The following is a 16,054-nucleotide window of genomic DNA, read 5'->3' as shown; positions in this document are numbered from 1 at the left end:
GGTGGAACTTGATTCACAGTAGCAACTAGCAAAGAATTTAAATCCACCATGGATACTGCAGCTTCTGCTTAGAAACATTTTGGCAACATTTTAACAGCTATCAACAGTCTTCAACCATTTTAACTTTGTTCATTTTTACCATTATAACTCCTTTTAAGGTAGCACTGAGTTTACACTGAAACTGAAATTAAGGTGGAACTGCTTTTAAATTAGCACTGAATTTAAGGTGGAACTTCAATTCACATAGCACTAACTTTAAGTTAGCACAGAATTTAAGGTGGAACTTCAATTAACATAGTACTAAATTTGAGGCGGCACAGCATTTAAGGTGGAACTGCAATTAACATAGCACTAAAATTAAGGTGGCACAAAATTTAAGGTGGAACTTCATTCACGGTAGCAACTAGCAACGAATTACCATCCACGACAGATACTGCAGCTTCTGCTTAACAAAATTTTGCCAACATTTTAACAACTATCAACAGTCTTCAACCATTTTAATGTTTTAACGTCATTAACTGGCTTTTTCAAGCCAACTTAAAGTTCGTTCACGAACTTTCCCTTTCTAGTTAAGTTGGCTTGAAAAAGCCAACTTACTGTTCTTTGTAATCTTCTTCTTCTTCTTATTATTATTATTATTATTCTACGCTCAAAATATAAAATGCTACTCCTCCTACAGTTTTCGAGCTAGAACCACGAAACTTGCCTTATTCAGGGCAGGTCCCCACAGCCGTCCTGACCCGCACTCATCTATTTGTCGTTTTTTCATCTCTCGTTCCTCCCTTAGAATCCCATTCATTTTCGGCCAAACCATAGCCCTGTTTTTTCCATTGTACAAGAGACACCGAAGGGCATGGGCACATTCCCAAGCTCTAATCCACAGCCACACTAACGCACACTCATCTATTTGGCGTTTTTTTCATCCCTCGTTCCTCCTATAGGGTGCCATTCATTTTCTTTCGCAACAAAGCCCTAATTTGTCTTTTTCCCAACAGCCTCCAAGGTACATCTACTCATTCAGATCAGGTCTCCAAGCTCTAATCCACCGCCTTACTGACCCACACTCCTCTATGAGTACTTTTTTCATCCATCGATCCTCCTATAGAATTCCATAGTAACCGCGGCGCAACCATTCCGCGTTTCCTTTTGGAAATGCATTTTTCTAGTTATTATTATTATTATTATTATCATTAATGTAGCATTTCTTATAACCTTTTTCCTACATTTTTGTCGAAAGTGCCAATAAGTTTATCTATCCACCTATCCATCCATTGGTAACGTTAAGGAGAAACAGGAGAAGCCCATTTCAGTGTAACAAATTTAAGAAAAGCTTTTTAAAACATATTCATATCCTGATTTAATACATTTGGATATTTCAAGACATACAACTTCAAGGTGAACGGACAGCAACTTAACTAAAACATTAGCTAGCTAGCTAGCTAACTAACGTAACTGACGTTAGTTTTACAGCTAATTAGGTAACATTAGCTAAATAGTCTGCGCATCTACGCTGTTACTTCAGACATATACGAGCATATTTATAGCCTACATAGTCATACATACCAAAATTGAGATGAAGACTGAACGACTTTCTGCAGCGATAAAATGCCAACAAATAAACACTGTCACTGATAAAAGCATGTCAAGCCACTAGTGAGGGACGGCCGATTGTTAAAATTAGGCGACAGCAAACCATAAAGCTTGGTTTGCTTGCTAAGAGGTAACGTTAGCTAGACTAACGTCACGTTCAGGAAATTTGTATATCGATATGAAGCCACGTAGCTAGCGGTTAGAATTGTCGCCGTTGGACCCGTTGGAGGCTTTCCATTTATATCGGTTAAGACTTAACGTTAATCTGTGACTCATCCGACAGACATGACTGAACAGTTCTCCGAGGTAGGTAAATTACGAGCTGTGCTGTTGCAAAATCTCGAAACAGTTGGGGAAACCGTAACCAGCTACACTGAGGATATCGCTAGGTAATGACAGTAAATTCATTTGTGATTCAGTGGTATTGGATTTTGATTTGTTGTTGGTTGTTATTGTACCTTAATTTTCGTGACCAATGCCTTTATTTGCCACGACCAGGCTAGACGTTTTAACGCGAATAGAGAAGGTTATACAGAAGATAGTCCACAGTTTATCCAAGAGAGAAGCACCGGTGTTGGAACTGAACACTCGTTCTTGTTGGTCTAACACAAGGTAGGATTCCTTGTCTGTAAAACAGTTATAGGGCAACTTCCAGAGACTGGAACAGCTTATAAATTAAATCTATTAATCGGCTATAGTGTATAGCTTATAGTATAGACTATAAAGAGTACAAGGAGCCTGATCTTCGTCCTTTCAACTAAAATAACTTTAGTACTGTATGTACATGTCACTTCTTGAGCAAATTACACTCCCTCTGTGCTCAGAGGCATACGCCCGTACACATTCACATACACATCTGGCCTTTTGAAGAGGTGTTTAATGTGCAAACAAAGAAGAGGAAGTGTTTGAGTTACCAAAAAAAAAAAGTCAAAGCTTATTAAGGCCTGAAGGGTGTTTCAGTTGGCGGGCTGAGATCCTGATTGCCAGAAAAGTGATGGTCTGCTTTCACATATTAAAGTAATGGATGTCTGTTTGGGTTGTTTATTGACTTTAATTAAGCATGCAGTTAAGTTAATGGCTGCCATGGCAGGCATGATATAGGTAGGGCATAAATCTGATCAGTATCAATGAATACCATAATTTATTGTAAGGTAATGGCTTTTGATGAAGTGCATTGTGCATAGCTGTACGTGTATGCTTGTCATATCAAGTAATAGGTTAGATAGTAGAGACATTTGTGCACCAGTGTCAGTCAGTTTCTGTCTAGTCCATATTTTGTTTAATTCTCAGGTTTGACAAGTCTGTTGGCCTGCTGATGAGTTCAGATACCACTGTCACAACTATACGAAGTGACTGCCCTTCATCTGTACACAAGTTTGGTGAGAGCGTTATATATGAAAATATTTAATGTCTTGTTTTTTAAGATTTGTTTGTAGTTGAGAAAATTGACTTCAATTCAAGGAATGTATTATACCACTTTTTGAAACAGTTTTACAGTGAAATGGGTCCAGATTCTTAGCGAGCTAAGTGTGGCAATGGCACAGAAAAACACCGTAAGGAGAGATATCGAAGATACCTTTGATAGTAAACTTACAGGCAGAAGAGACATGGATAAAATGTACAGCAAGATCTAAACAGAGTCTTTCTCATGCGGTGGAAGGAACAATATAGTATCATCCAGTAGCTTTTTTACTAAAGGTTTGGACTAGGAGCTGCTACTAATAATTTAGAGTAACCACAGAAAGGGTACCAGTGTGGGATTCTACTCTCAGGAGAGGAGTGCTCTACAGAGAGGCAAAACTAATAAACATGTTTGAGGTAAAATATTCTAAATAGGTTTCATAGGAAATACGTAGTATGTTCAACATAATTATATTGTCACTGTTCAAACAAAACCATATATAAGCTTTTACATACATACATAAGTTTTTTTGCATGATTTGAAAATGCCAACTGCCCTCTACATTGCATCAAAATATCATGATGAAAAAAAACCAATAGAAATGGCCCAAAATTACTTTAACTTACATATAAACTTAAGCGGATTTTTTCTGTTTTCTGAAAAGTTACTGCTACGGGACATGATTTTGTTCATTCATTATAAATGCATATTGTAATCATATTGTAAACAGGTTTAGGCAAATGTAATCTGTAACAAGTTAAATAAAAATGTACTACCAGACAGAACAGTAACTTACTCACTTAGCTTGTTTAGGTACCCACTAGAGCATCCAAAGAGCAGAGCATCACAGTAGTCTGGTAATAAAGGTTAGGTAACAAAGACATGGACTGGTTCACACTGATGAGAAATCAGAATTAGTAATGTGAGATTTTTTTAAACGACGAATGCTGTAACTGAGAAGCCATAGTGATTAAATTAATGAGAAAGACTACTTAAGTGGGACTAGGCCTGTAATGCTACACAAATTTCAGGATACTATATGTATTGTTGTTTTTGCACCACAATCTGATGCATTTTTTTGGATGCAGAAGTAAAAAAGAAATCCCAACATTCATTTTGCTTTTAAAGTACAGTTGCCAAATTAATCCTTAGTGCCCGGTGAAAGCACAATTGTCAGAGTACAATAATGACGAGATAAGCAACTAGCTCATCTGTGTAAAACACCTGTAGTTGAGGTAAACAGTGTGTGTATGCACAGTGTAATGTAAGGGCAGTTGTAAAGGCTACAAACAATTGAAAATACTGATTTGTGAAACATGCTGGAAGATGTGTTATAGTTTTACTTTGTGCAGTATGACAACTTAGGAATGAGCTTAACCATAGTTAGGATGTAACTAAAAGTGGTAATAGTACAATGTAAGTTGCAGAAACATTTCTTGCTTATTTGTTATTTTGTTTCTGAAGTCATTGGGTGGCGTGTCAGTGTGCAGCATAACAGTGCCGCAAAACACTCGGCCAAAGCAAATAACATCATTTATCAAAGACAGACAATTTTTATTTGCTGAAAAAACCCCCTAAACAAGGATAGCTGGGCAATGTGACGATATTTATCGTTATCACAATCAATTGCAGATTTAGAACAGCAAAGTGATTAAAAAATAACTAGTATTCATAGCTTTGATAGTTTTTTTTTTTTAATCCGACACTGTTGGTTTCTTTTGTTGTCTTTTTCAACTTATCAGATGTCCAAAAATGTGAATATCATGACATTTCATGAAAATTCAAATAATAAATATCATGATATTATATTTTTGCCATATTGCCCACCACTACAAACAAGATATAAAAATGCAGAACAGGTAAGTGTACTGCTTTAGGAAAATCTTTGCTCTACTTTTTTTTTTTTTAACTGTTAAATTTAGGTATTTTTCTGCTTACAGCACTGTTTTTAAAGGTCCTGGCAATGATTTACAAACTAGTCCAAACTGACTCATATGCAACCAAAAGGTATGTATTTGAATGTGAATTCAGAATAATAACATGATGTAAATAATTTGTTCTCATTAACTGGCGTTGTGCAGTTATGATTGTTGATCTTTTTGTTGTAGGGTTTTGTCAGCTATCAGCTGTTGCAAAATATTTCAGGCTACATCAGAAACATTTTGATGTGGTTATTTTCTTTACTAACTCAAACAATCAGGCCCGTACATCATAAATTATAAGAGCAGGTGGAAGCTTTGATATTTTTTATGGAGTTATTTGTCAAAGGCATATGTGCACTGGAATATTATTGCCTTGTGTCCAACAGGGATATGTACTATAATGACCCTCAGCTGTTTGGGACACAGAGGAATCTGGATTTAATTGTGGATGATATTTCATGCATGCTCAGAGTTCCTCGGAGGAGCTTACATGTGGTACATGTGCAAGTATAATTCTATTAATTAAACACACACATGCACTATAAGTACTTTATTTGGATTAAAATATGGATAAATGTCATAAAATCCAAATGTTAGTTTAAAGTCATTATGCAATCCAAGTTTACACTTACAATAAAAATATATTTTAAGGATACAGATAACAGCTTTTTCTCCAAATATACTATAACAGCTGAGAATGAGCAGTACTTTACCAATTGTTTGTGCTTTCTTTTCTAGCTCATCATTTCAGCTATCACTAAACCATGTACACACAGTCTACAAATGTGCCAATGACTACCAAAAATTACTTTACACTTGTAGCCACATGAATTAAAAACACCAGAAAATGTTGATACGTTAAAGGATTAGAAATATATTGACATAACAACCCCATTTCCAAAAAAGTTGGGACGCTGTGCAGAATGTAAATAAAAATAGAATGCAATGATCTGCAAAGCATGTCAAGGAAAATACTACAAAAACAACTGTGTTTCATCACCTCAGAGAGACCAATTGCTGCAGTTTTGAAAGTGAAATGTTTTCCCATTCTTGTTTGATATAAGATTTCAGTTGTTCAACAGTTCGGGGTCTCCTTTGTCATATTTTTCATTTCATAATGCGCCACGTTTTCAGCGGGTGACAGGTCTGGACTGCAGGCAGGCTAGTTTAGCACCTGGACTATTATAATATGGAGACATGTAGAGCTGGGCGATATGGCCAAAAATGTTATCACGATACACAAAATTCATATCGTTCGATATCAATACATATCGCAATAAATTTTAATGGCTGATTTTTGCTCCTGAGTGGTTAATTGCTTTTTTAAACTAGACTTTTTGGTCGGAACATGACAAACACTTGCCAGACAGTGGAACATTTCACAATTCTGTCTTGGGATACTGGGGGGGGGAAGCTGGAAAAGCACAGCTGCAAATTTTGTAATATTCATAATTTAAGAAAGAAAACAGATTATTTTAGCTGTCTGGTGACGAGTGCTCAGCTATCCGGTTACTGTTCAGTTCTCAACAACGTCAACTTAGTACGAACAGCAAATAGTAGCTGGCTCAGTACGTCAGTGATGGATCACACTGCCTTACTGCCTACACTCCTACCGCATCCATGTCAGAGCGTATCACAGTATTTAGACACCAGCTAGCAGACGTCTGGATTTCTCTGTAAGTGTTTGAGGGGTAAACCACAATATATCTAACACTAGACAACAGAGTCCTCCTTTTAGGTACGTTTAAACTGAAACCGGTGCTTTTTTGCGGTGTTTGATCTACAGTAACATCAGTTCGCCGTGTTGTGCGAGTGACGGAGCACTGCTTAAAGTTAGCCAGCTGCTAAAGACAGCTAGCATGGAAAAATAATGTTTTCTCGCTCTCCAACGCCACACGCAGCATTTTCAGTTTACTTTCGTTTCACTTGCATGAACCCACTTCTTTCTTTCACTTTCGCTGCTTGGGAATGCACTTATACTAAATATGACTGTTCGAGCGCTGTAACAGCACTGTAGTTGTGAGGAGCAGACGTGAATTAACACTGCTAAAGCTTGTTAGGATGTTAGGAAAGAAGTGAGTTCACTCTGGGCCAGTACAGATACGCCACTTATCACTCACACTCGATCACAGGAGAACAGATCACCGATCGCTCCACTCAAACAGGGAATATATAACTCCACGTTTCAGACGTTGCTAAAGTATATTTGGCGACTCATTTTACTTGTCGCCCCCTCCCTCTGTAATCATGTCCAAAAACTCGGAAGTGTGCCCTCTCCTGGCGATAGCAGAGTAGTGTCGCTTTGTTGCAGTAGAAAACCCCACCAGGGCTGTTGCTAGTGTGAGAATACTCTATTACATTGAATATTTATCGAACATTTCTTATAGTTCTATTGAGGAAAGTTATATTATGATAATTATTGTTATCGTTTTATCGCCCAGCCCTAGAGACATGCTGTTGTAATACATGCAGAATGTGGTTTGGCATTGCTCTTGCTGAAATAAGCAAATCCTTCCCTGAAAAAGACGTCATCTAGATGGCAGCATATGTTGCCAAAACATGTATATATCATTCAGCATTAATGGTGCCTTCACAGATGTGCTCGTCACCCATGCAGTGTGCGCTAATTCTCCCCTATACCATCATGAATACTGGCTTTGATAACAAGTGCACTGATTACAAGCTGAGTGGTCTTTAGTCCGGAGGACACAATGTCCATGATTTCCAAAAAGAATTTCAAATGCTTTTTCACTTCACCTTAGTCCATTTTAAATGAGCTCAGGCCCAGAGAAGGTGGTAGTGTTTCTGGATTTGTTTATGTACAGTTTCTTCTTCACGTTTTAACTTGCATTTGTGGATGCAGCGACAAACTGTTTTCACAGACAGTGGTTTTTTAGAAGTGTTACTGAGCTCATACTATGATTTCCATTAGAGAATTAGAATTAGTGCCACCTGAGGGCCCAAAGATCATGGCTAGTAAATACTGTTTTTTGGCTTTGTCCCTTGCATACAGAGATTTCTCCAGATTCTCTGAATCTTTTAATGTCATTATGTACCATAGATGATGAGAAACAGAAGTTCTTTACTATTTTATTTTGAGAAATGTTATTCTTGAATTGTTGCACTATTTGCTCATGCATTCTTTCACAGAGTGGCGAACCCCTCCTCATCTTTACTTCTGGAAGACTCCGCCTCTCTGGGATGCTTTTTTTATACCCAATCATGTTTCTGACCTGTTGCCAATTAACTATCAGGTGTTTTTTTTTTAGCATTGCACAACTTTACCAGCCTTTTGTTGCCCCCGTCCCAACTTTTTTGGAACATGTTGTTGGCATCAAATTCAAAATGGGCTATATTTTTCAAAAAACAATAAAATTTCTCAGTTTCAACATTTGCTAAATTATCTTTGTACTATTTTCAATGAAATATAGGGTTTAAATGATTTGCACATCATTGCATTTTGCTTTTATTCACATTTTGCACAGCGTCCATACTTTTTTAGAAATGGGGTTGTAATACAGTATATAACATATATGATATTGACAACACACACTTGTATTCATGGTGATGTGTAGCAGTGTTTCTCAATCTCAGTTCCAGGGACTATAGTTGTTCTCTGTTATAACACATCTGATTCAGATCATGTTTTGTATTTCCATTAATCTTTATTAGGTGTAATTAGAACACAGAAAATATAAGTGCCTAAGTCTCCAGGATGGACTGAGAACCACTGATGTATATTTTAATCTGCCTTGTAATAAGCTGTTCTTTTAATCTAGAATTCCTTTGGAAGCACCTGCATATTCAAACAACCGTTTATCATATTCAAAGAACACTTCTCTTGATTAAACCACAAGGAATGCTAATAATCTTGTCATTTTTTGCAGTTTGTCATTTTTGAATGTGGAGGAGTTTGACATTTGTGTGTGTGTATCCGTTTGCAGCTTGCCACTTCTAAAGGATTTATCTCTGGTGATCTGTGTTACTTGGAGGCAGATGGCACGAGGGTGGAGTGTTCTTCTAGTTCCGCAGTAAGTCAGAACCATCATCAAACTATACACACAGTACTTATATAAGTTAGTCTTGAAGGGTCAGACATGATCTTGTAATGAGAATACATGTCTAGGGACAGCTACAAACAACAAACATGCACTAACAAGGGTACACTCTAAAACCTATCAATCTGTGCTCTGTTAATTTTTGGATTACGATTGGTAGCACAAACTAGCTAATGAAATACTATCGTTAGCCAACACAATTGTTTTTCTCCTGCAAGAGGTAATGTTTATTTTTACTGCATGTAGTGTGTTCTCTGCACACACACTCTGCCCCACACATCTATATGCTTTTTTGAGGGGGGGCTTTTCAGCCATGCTTACTTATCTATAGGCTAACAATAGGCTGGCTGTCTATCAGACAATGTTGGCTTCATCACACCCTACTTTCAGCTCCACCCTGGATTGGTCTAGAAATTTTAAACTCAGTTTGTTCCCACCCATATTCAGCCCAAAATCTCTTATGGTTTTTGCCTATATGTTCTCAATATGTAATCATTTCTGACTCCATGAGAATAACATACGGTCAGCCAAAACATCATCCTTTCTGTTGTTCATCTTTCGTCACAGTCTTTGTGTTTGTCATAGTCTCCAGGTTCAGTCCACAGATAAGTTGCTGCCAATATTAGTGAGTGTACTACACAGAGTTGTTACATAAAGATTTTACTGATTTTATGTTGAGTATGTGAAACCGGTGTATTTATGTTTGGTATTCAAAACCAGCCTGAATTTCTAATGATTGAAAAATACATTTGTCCATAGGCAGTCCCTGTGTCCTCTAATGTCAGTGGGATTACAAGTATCCTTTTCATTCACTTAAAGAGTTAATAACATTGTTATACATTGATGTGGATGTTTGTGTGCATTAATGTGTGCATGTGTTTGTTAGGGGTGCCCATTATAATGTATTATTTGTCCATAAATGGGAAAATTACTTATTATTACTGTAAAAATGTGCATAAAATAATGTCAAATTTGACAATAATTGTCATATCTGAGATAACTATATTAATAAATCAATAATTTATCCATCCAACAAATTATCCGCTTTACATTCTTACACTTCATATGTGGATTATGATGTAAACTTGTTTTAAAAAAAAAAAAATGAAATTATCACTTCTTCTTGTTGGCCCAGACATTTCTTCCACATTGGTACCTCCTTCATATTTGTAAATGTTTTTTTCCTTATGCATTAAGGTATTGTGTCATCTGCAAAATTTGTTCTAGTTGTTGAAAAAGATGCAACTTTCCAGAGGCTCTTGGATGACGAGTTTTGCACTCGGTTGCATCCATGTGTCATCATAACTGTAAGTATGTCTGGTGCATTAGTTGCTGGACATTGGATAAAGTGTGCATATTTGTGTGTGTGTGTGTGGGTGTGTGTGTGTTTGTGTGTGTGAGAGAGAGAGAGGAAGTGAGAGAGTAGAGAAGGAGGGTTGTCGAAGACTGACTGTTGATCTGTTTTTGTTAGGGTAAAGGTGTACCAGATGTCAACAGCAGACTAATGGTGAGGAAACTGTGGGACACACTGCATATTCCAGTCTTTGCTTTGGTGGATGCAGACCCACACGGTATGTTTAAGCAATAGAACATGAGAGGGAGTGTGTTATCACGAAATAACATAATGGCTATGATTTGGTTGCAGGCACAAGCCGAAGACAAGTGCCATAGATCATCACAGCCGTGATGTTATACACGGTAACACGCGACCTCGAGTGTTCTATTGCTTTTATACAACAGTTAAATAATCAAAGTAAGAAATTAATAAATTGGGCCGTGAACGTGTCATTTAATATGTTTAATGTTAGCAATTCCTTCCACCAAATTATAGTTCCTTAACAAGAAGCTTGTTGTTACGTCAGAGTAACGAGCTCCGCTCACTCACTTTACAGCCAGCAGTTAATTCCCCAGCTCCTTACACTAAATTCCAAAAATGTCATTACCACTGAGCAAGCTTTTTTGTTTTTTATTGTGGCAGTTTTATGGCTCAGTCCGATTTGGTCAGACTCTGAGGATGAGACTACACGTTTGGTAAATGGTATTCGGTTCATTTCTGGCTAATTCCAGGTTGTTTAGGTTTTCTTCTGTCACAGCTGCCGACTGAAAAGTTTGCTCAGTGGTAATGACAGTTTGAGAATTTAGTGTAGTCTCATCTTCAGAGTTTGACCAAATGGGCTGTAGGTGAAATGTAATTTTAAAAGTATCAATTTTCTGTTTGTGTGCTAAGTAAGAAGTAAAAACGTTCAAATGGCTTGAGCGTCTCCTACAGCAGTCAAACTCATTGCTTAGCATCGGCGTCTTAGCAGAGTGATACAGTGCTTGTGACAAACCCATGATGTTATGGCGAAATATCAGCACGGTTAGAACGCTTCTCAACCAATCAGCTTGCGTGGCTGGAACTAACTGTTGTTTAATTAAACATATTTGTTTATACAACTACTGCATAATACTTCAGTCAAAAATGATAAAAGACATAGTCACACTGAAACTGTGAAAGCAGACTGAATAGGCACAAATTCCCACAAACACACTCTGAAATTTTGTGGAAAGCCTTTCCAGAAGATTGTAAGCTGTTAAAGTTGCAAAAGGGTGTGTGTGGGGGTGGCATATAGTGTATATTTAGTGTAGATTTAAACAAGGGGTTGCTCATATTGGATGTCCTGATGGCACAACCTTACAGAGTTTTGCCCTTTTTTTCATTGGGAAATCCCAAGGTTGAATCTTGATGATGCTGTGACCGAAAAAACAATTCGTTTGCACATTGTTGGTAGTATTTTCGCCTGGTACCAATGAACCCTTTCTTTGCTTTGTGAGCTGTGAGTGTCACTGGAGAGCGAGCTACAACACTACAAAAATGCCATCTGAAATGCGAATTCTTTTTTTCTTTATATTTAGTAATTGTGACTAAGGCATTTTTACTCCCTGTATATCAAATAGAAATTGCTCTACAAAAACTGAGCACTGAAACATCTGAATACTTCTCTTTTAAAAATACATATTGCTTTTCAAAATTTCTTTTCCCTGCTAAGCATGGTATTTAAATGATAAGTAAATCAATAAATGGAACTGAATTCATAACCCCTGTGCTAGAGTACGACGGTGGTGATTGCAGAATCAGTCTCTCTTTTCCTTTTTTTTCTCAGGCATTGAGATCATGTGCGTCTATAAGTATGGATCCATGGTAAGTTCTGTAGTCTGCAATTTGGGAATTTCATGATGTATCATGCTGCAAGGGATTGTGCTGTATGTATTTTGATATAATCAATAAACCTGATTTTTTAACAAGAAAATATCAAGCTGATTGTTTTTAGCACCCAGTCTTACACTTGCAAATTATAAATTCTGCACAGAATACTTCCTTGTTTGGCTTTTCTACAGTTCAGCTTGTGCAAAGTGATGCTCCAGTATTTGTATAGCCTAAAAGTTTCTGCTGCTTTCTGTTTCCAGTCAATGGCCTTTGAGGCCCCAAGTCTGGCCATCCCCTGTATCCTGTGGATGGGCCTGTTGCCTTCAGATATTGAAAGGTTTGGAAAAGCCACTTCATTTCTCCACTCTGTGGCTGGAGAAGAAGGCTATCTTCACAGGATTGCTGCTTGTTTGGTTTTGTTTTGGTTTTTGTTGCTGTTTTTTTCTCCTTCCCTCTCTAAACACAGCTCTTATTGTGGGTTTGATCATTATATGGTGAAAATGAAATCATGGCCTCTTTAAAGTAATTTAGAAACCTGAATAAACAGACGTAACTGTGGTTATAACCTAAAATACATATAAATAAGATGTCTAGAGTTTGGAAAATATTCTTGCAAGAAAAAAACGTGTCCTTGAGACAGTTATTTGTAGAATGCAAAAATGTTCATTATTAAATGCAGTTTTGGATGATTCCCAAATTCTCTCTTTTTTTGCTCTCTAATCCAGTGGAGTTTATGCACTACACAAGCTTAAACTGCTTGGTGTGCAAGGTTTAGCGCATAGTTTTAATCAGTTCATCAATCATTTCAGTACAGATTATGATAAACCTAATCAGGTATCATATCGGCAGGTATCGACAGATGATTGCTTTAAAAATTATCCGATTTTACAGATATTTCAAACTGATCTTTGATGATGTGTTTATTGTACTCAAAAAGAATAAAACATATAGGCAACAAAAGGTTATAGTGCAAAAATAAAAAAATGTATTCATGTTACTGCATTTGTAACCCTTTACAAATAACTGTTTTTCTCCATACTATTAATGCAGGTACAGTAGACATAGTTCCAGCTTCTACATTTTCTAAAAGTTCAGACATCTGCGTTGGTCGATGTAGCCTACATAAAAATTTCAGCTATCAGCATCGATTGACGCAACCCTTAACTTAATAATTTTGTTCCATGAACATAGTCAAACCCTAGCCTCTCTGTCCCTTCTGATATACTGACACATGGTGTGTTTGTGTGATCCAGGCTTGAGGTGCCACAGGATGCTCTGATTCCATTCACAAAGAGCGATGAGAGCAAGCTGATAAGTCTGAGAAAAAGACCTTACATCTCTTGCCAGCCTGCATGGGAGAGAGAGGTAAATACAGGGAGTGACTCTGATCCAGTTTTACATCCAAACAAATTTAAAATTCCATGTTTTGCTAGTAATTTCTGAAGATTTAGTGGCTTTTATATTTAAGAGATTGTCTACTTTTAAGCAATGTGTGGTGCTAAATTGATCACTTTTCTAATTTACTGAAATGCTGAATATCTGACACAGCCTATTAAAATGTGACTGTTGTGCTTAGGACACTCCCTCAGTGGAATAAAGTGTCTGGGTTTTTCAGAGCAAGTTTCTCTGTGGATCTTGAAAGATACAAAAGTCAGGAAGTTATTTAGTCTGTAGGTCTCGTATATTGATGTGTATGACCGTTTGTCTGTGTGCGTATGTGTCTGTATCTCTAAGATGGATATCATGCTGACATGTAAGCAGAAAGCTGAGATCCAGTGCCTTGCATCTATAGCTCCTCATTTCCTTACCCGTGTGTACCTACCCAATAAGCTGCTTTATGGGGGGTGGATATGAACCCACAGTGCTCTCTGCTGGACACTTTCCTGTATTGCAGTAGACCATAATCACAATAATTATCTTTACACAGTTTCTCTGTTAATTTATGGGTTGGTAGCTCTTTTGCCTATTTTGCCCTTTGCTCTGTTTAATTATTTATTTATTTGTTGTTTATTCATTAAGTTGTAAATAATTAATGTGATGTTCACGCATACTGTGTGTGAATTTGGTATTGCTGCAGTAATATGCGATTCATTTCAGTCATTTTAGAGAATGGAATGACATAAACCAACAGGACATATGTTTCCCATTGCATACATGTGTAATTCATCCACCCAATTCACTGATGTACCCACATAATAAAAATAAAGTGCAAGTTTAAAAGAATCTCTTTATTAATAATGTGAGAAACTGTCTGGAGAAACGTAATTTTCTACAAACCATTTTTTTACAAATTGAGTAATTTGAGTAATTGCTTGCATTGAATGATTGCATTTAGCTTTATTAAAAATAGGTAATTCAACTCTTGAGGTAGATATTTTTAAAGAGTTTAAAAAGAGTATCACTGCATGCAGGCTTCTCTATGTCAAACCATAGTGTTGTAGTCAAGACTAAGACGTGGACTCATCAAGTCAGAGTCAACACCAAGACCTTCTAGTACTCAAGTCCAAATCACCAGAATCACCACGTAAATGCAACTGAATATAAACCATATAAACTCCCACTTTTTTTAAGCATGTAGAGAAGGGGTCTCAAATTTAAATAACCTGGGGGCCACTAGCCATGTGGTCTTCTCAAAGAGGAGGCAGTAGAAAAATGTGGAAAAAGCGTCACATTTTTTTTCCAAGTGTGAATTTTAACTACATACATGCACTCATTTAAAAAGATGTCATCTGGATGGCAGCATATGTTGCCAAAACATGTATATATCGTTCAGCATCAATGGTGCCTTCACAGATGGGCACGTCACCCATGCCATGTGCACTAATGTCCCCCTGTACCATCATGAATACTGGCTTTTGAGTCCTCTTTAGACTGGAGGACACAGCTTCCATGATTTCCAAAAAGAATTTCAAATGTTGATTTGTTGGACCACAGGACACTTTTCCACTTCAACTCAGTCCATTTTAAATGAGCTCAGGCCCAGAGAAGGTGGCAGCATTCCTGGATCCTGTTTATATGTGGTTTCTTCTTTGCGTTTTAGAATTTTAACTAGCATTTGTGGATGCAGCGACAAACTGTTTTCATAGGAACTGGTTTTCAGAAGTGTTACTCAGCCTATGCAGTGATTTCCACTACAGAATCATGTCTGTTTTTAATGCAGTGCCATCTAAGGGCCCAAAGATCATGGCCAGCAAATACTATTTTTTGGCCTTGTCCCTTACATACAGAGATTTCTTCAGATTGTCTGAATCTTTTAATGTTATTATGTACAGTAGACAATGAGTTCTTTGCTATTTTATGTTGAGAAATATATTCTTGCATTGTTGCACTATTTGATTGTGCATTCTTTCACAGAGTGGTGAACCCCTCCTCATCTTTACTTCTGAAAGCCTCAGCCTCTGTGGAATGCTCTTTTTATACCCAATCATGTTACTGACCTTTGCCAATTAACCAATAGGTGTTTTTTTAGCATTGCACAACTTTACCAGCCTTTTGTTGCTCCCGTCCCAACTTTTTTGGAACATGTTGTTGGCATCAAATTCAAAATGGGCATACATTAAAAAAAACAAAAAACAATAAAATTTCTCAGTTTCAACATTTGATATGTAGTCTTTGTACTATTTTCAATTAAATTGATTGATTTGCACATCATTGCATTTTGTTTTTATTTACATTTTACGCAGTGTCACAACTTTTTTGGAAATGGGGTTGTAGAAATCATACTAATAATATCATGGATAAAAATAAATCACTAAAAATTATACCTTACAAAAATCTCTATAGATTATTTATATATAAATTCTTTAAAAAAATGTTTTCTGCAATTGTTCAATGTTTGAAAAATTAGCTGTTCAAACTAGTCTTTGGATTCAAACTTGTTCGTAAAACAATCTAT

General features: G+C 36.9%; 1 protein-coding gene across 1 annotated transcript; it reads left to right on the top strand.

The window, feature by feature from the left end:
- Positions 1–1,875: 1,875 nt before the first annotated feature.
- Positions 1,876–14,013, top strand: spo11 (SPO11 initiator of meiotic double stranded breaks). Its single transcript, XM_036591766.1, has 13 exons — positions 1,876–1,979; positions 2,089–2,202; positions 2,881–2,969; positions 4,933–4,999; positions 5,301–5,409; positions 8,859–8,945; positions 9,732–9,768; positions 10,170–10,279; positions 10,444–10,543; positions 12,116–12,153; positions 12,420–12,496; positions 13,413–13,524; positions 13,894–14,013. The coding sequence occupies exons 1-13, from the start codon at positions 1,876–1,878 to the stop codon at positions 14,011–14,013; spliced, it is 1,164 nt and encodes a 387-aa protein (XP_036447659.1).
- The last annotated feature ends 2,041 nt before the right edge of the window (positions 14,014–16,054 follow it).

The sequence above is a fragment of the Colossoma macropomum genome, unplaced genomic scaffold (genome assembly GCF_904425465.1).
Source record: "Colossoma macropomum unplaced genomic scaffold, Colossoma_macropomum, whole genome shotgun sequence".
NCBI lineage: Eukaryota > Metazoa > Chordata > Actinopteri > Characiformes > Serrasalmidae > Colossoma > Colossoma macropomum.
The sequence above is the reverse complement of the archived record's forward strand: the minus strand, read 5'-3'. Positions and strand labels throughout refer to the sequence as shown.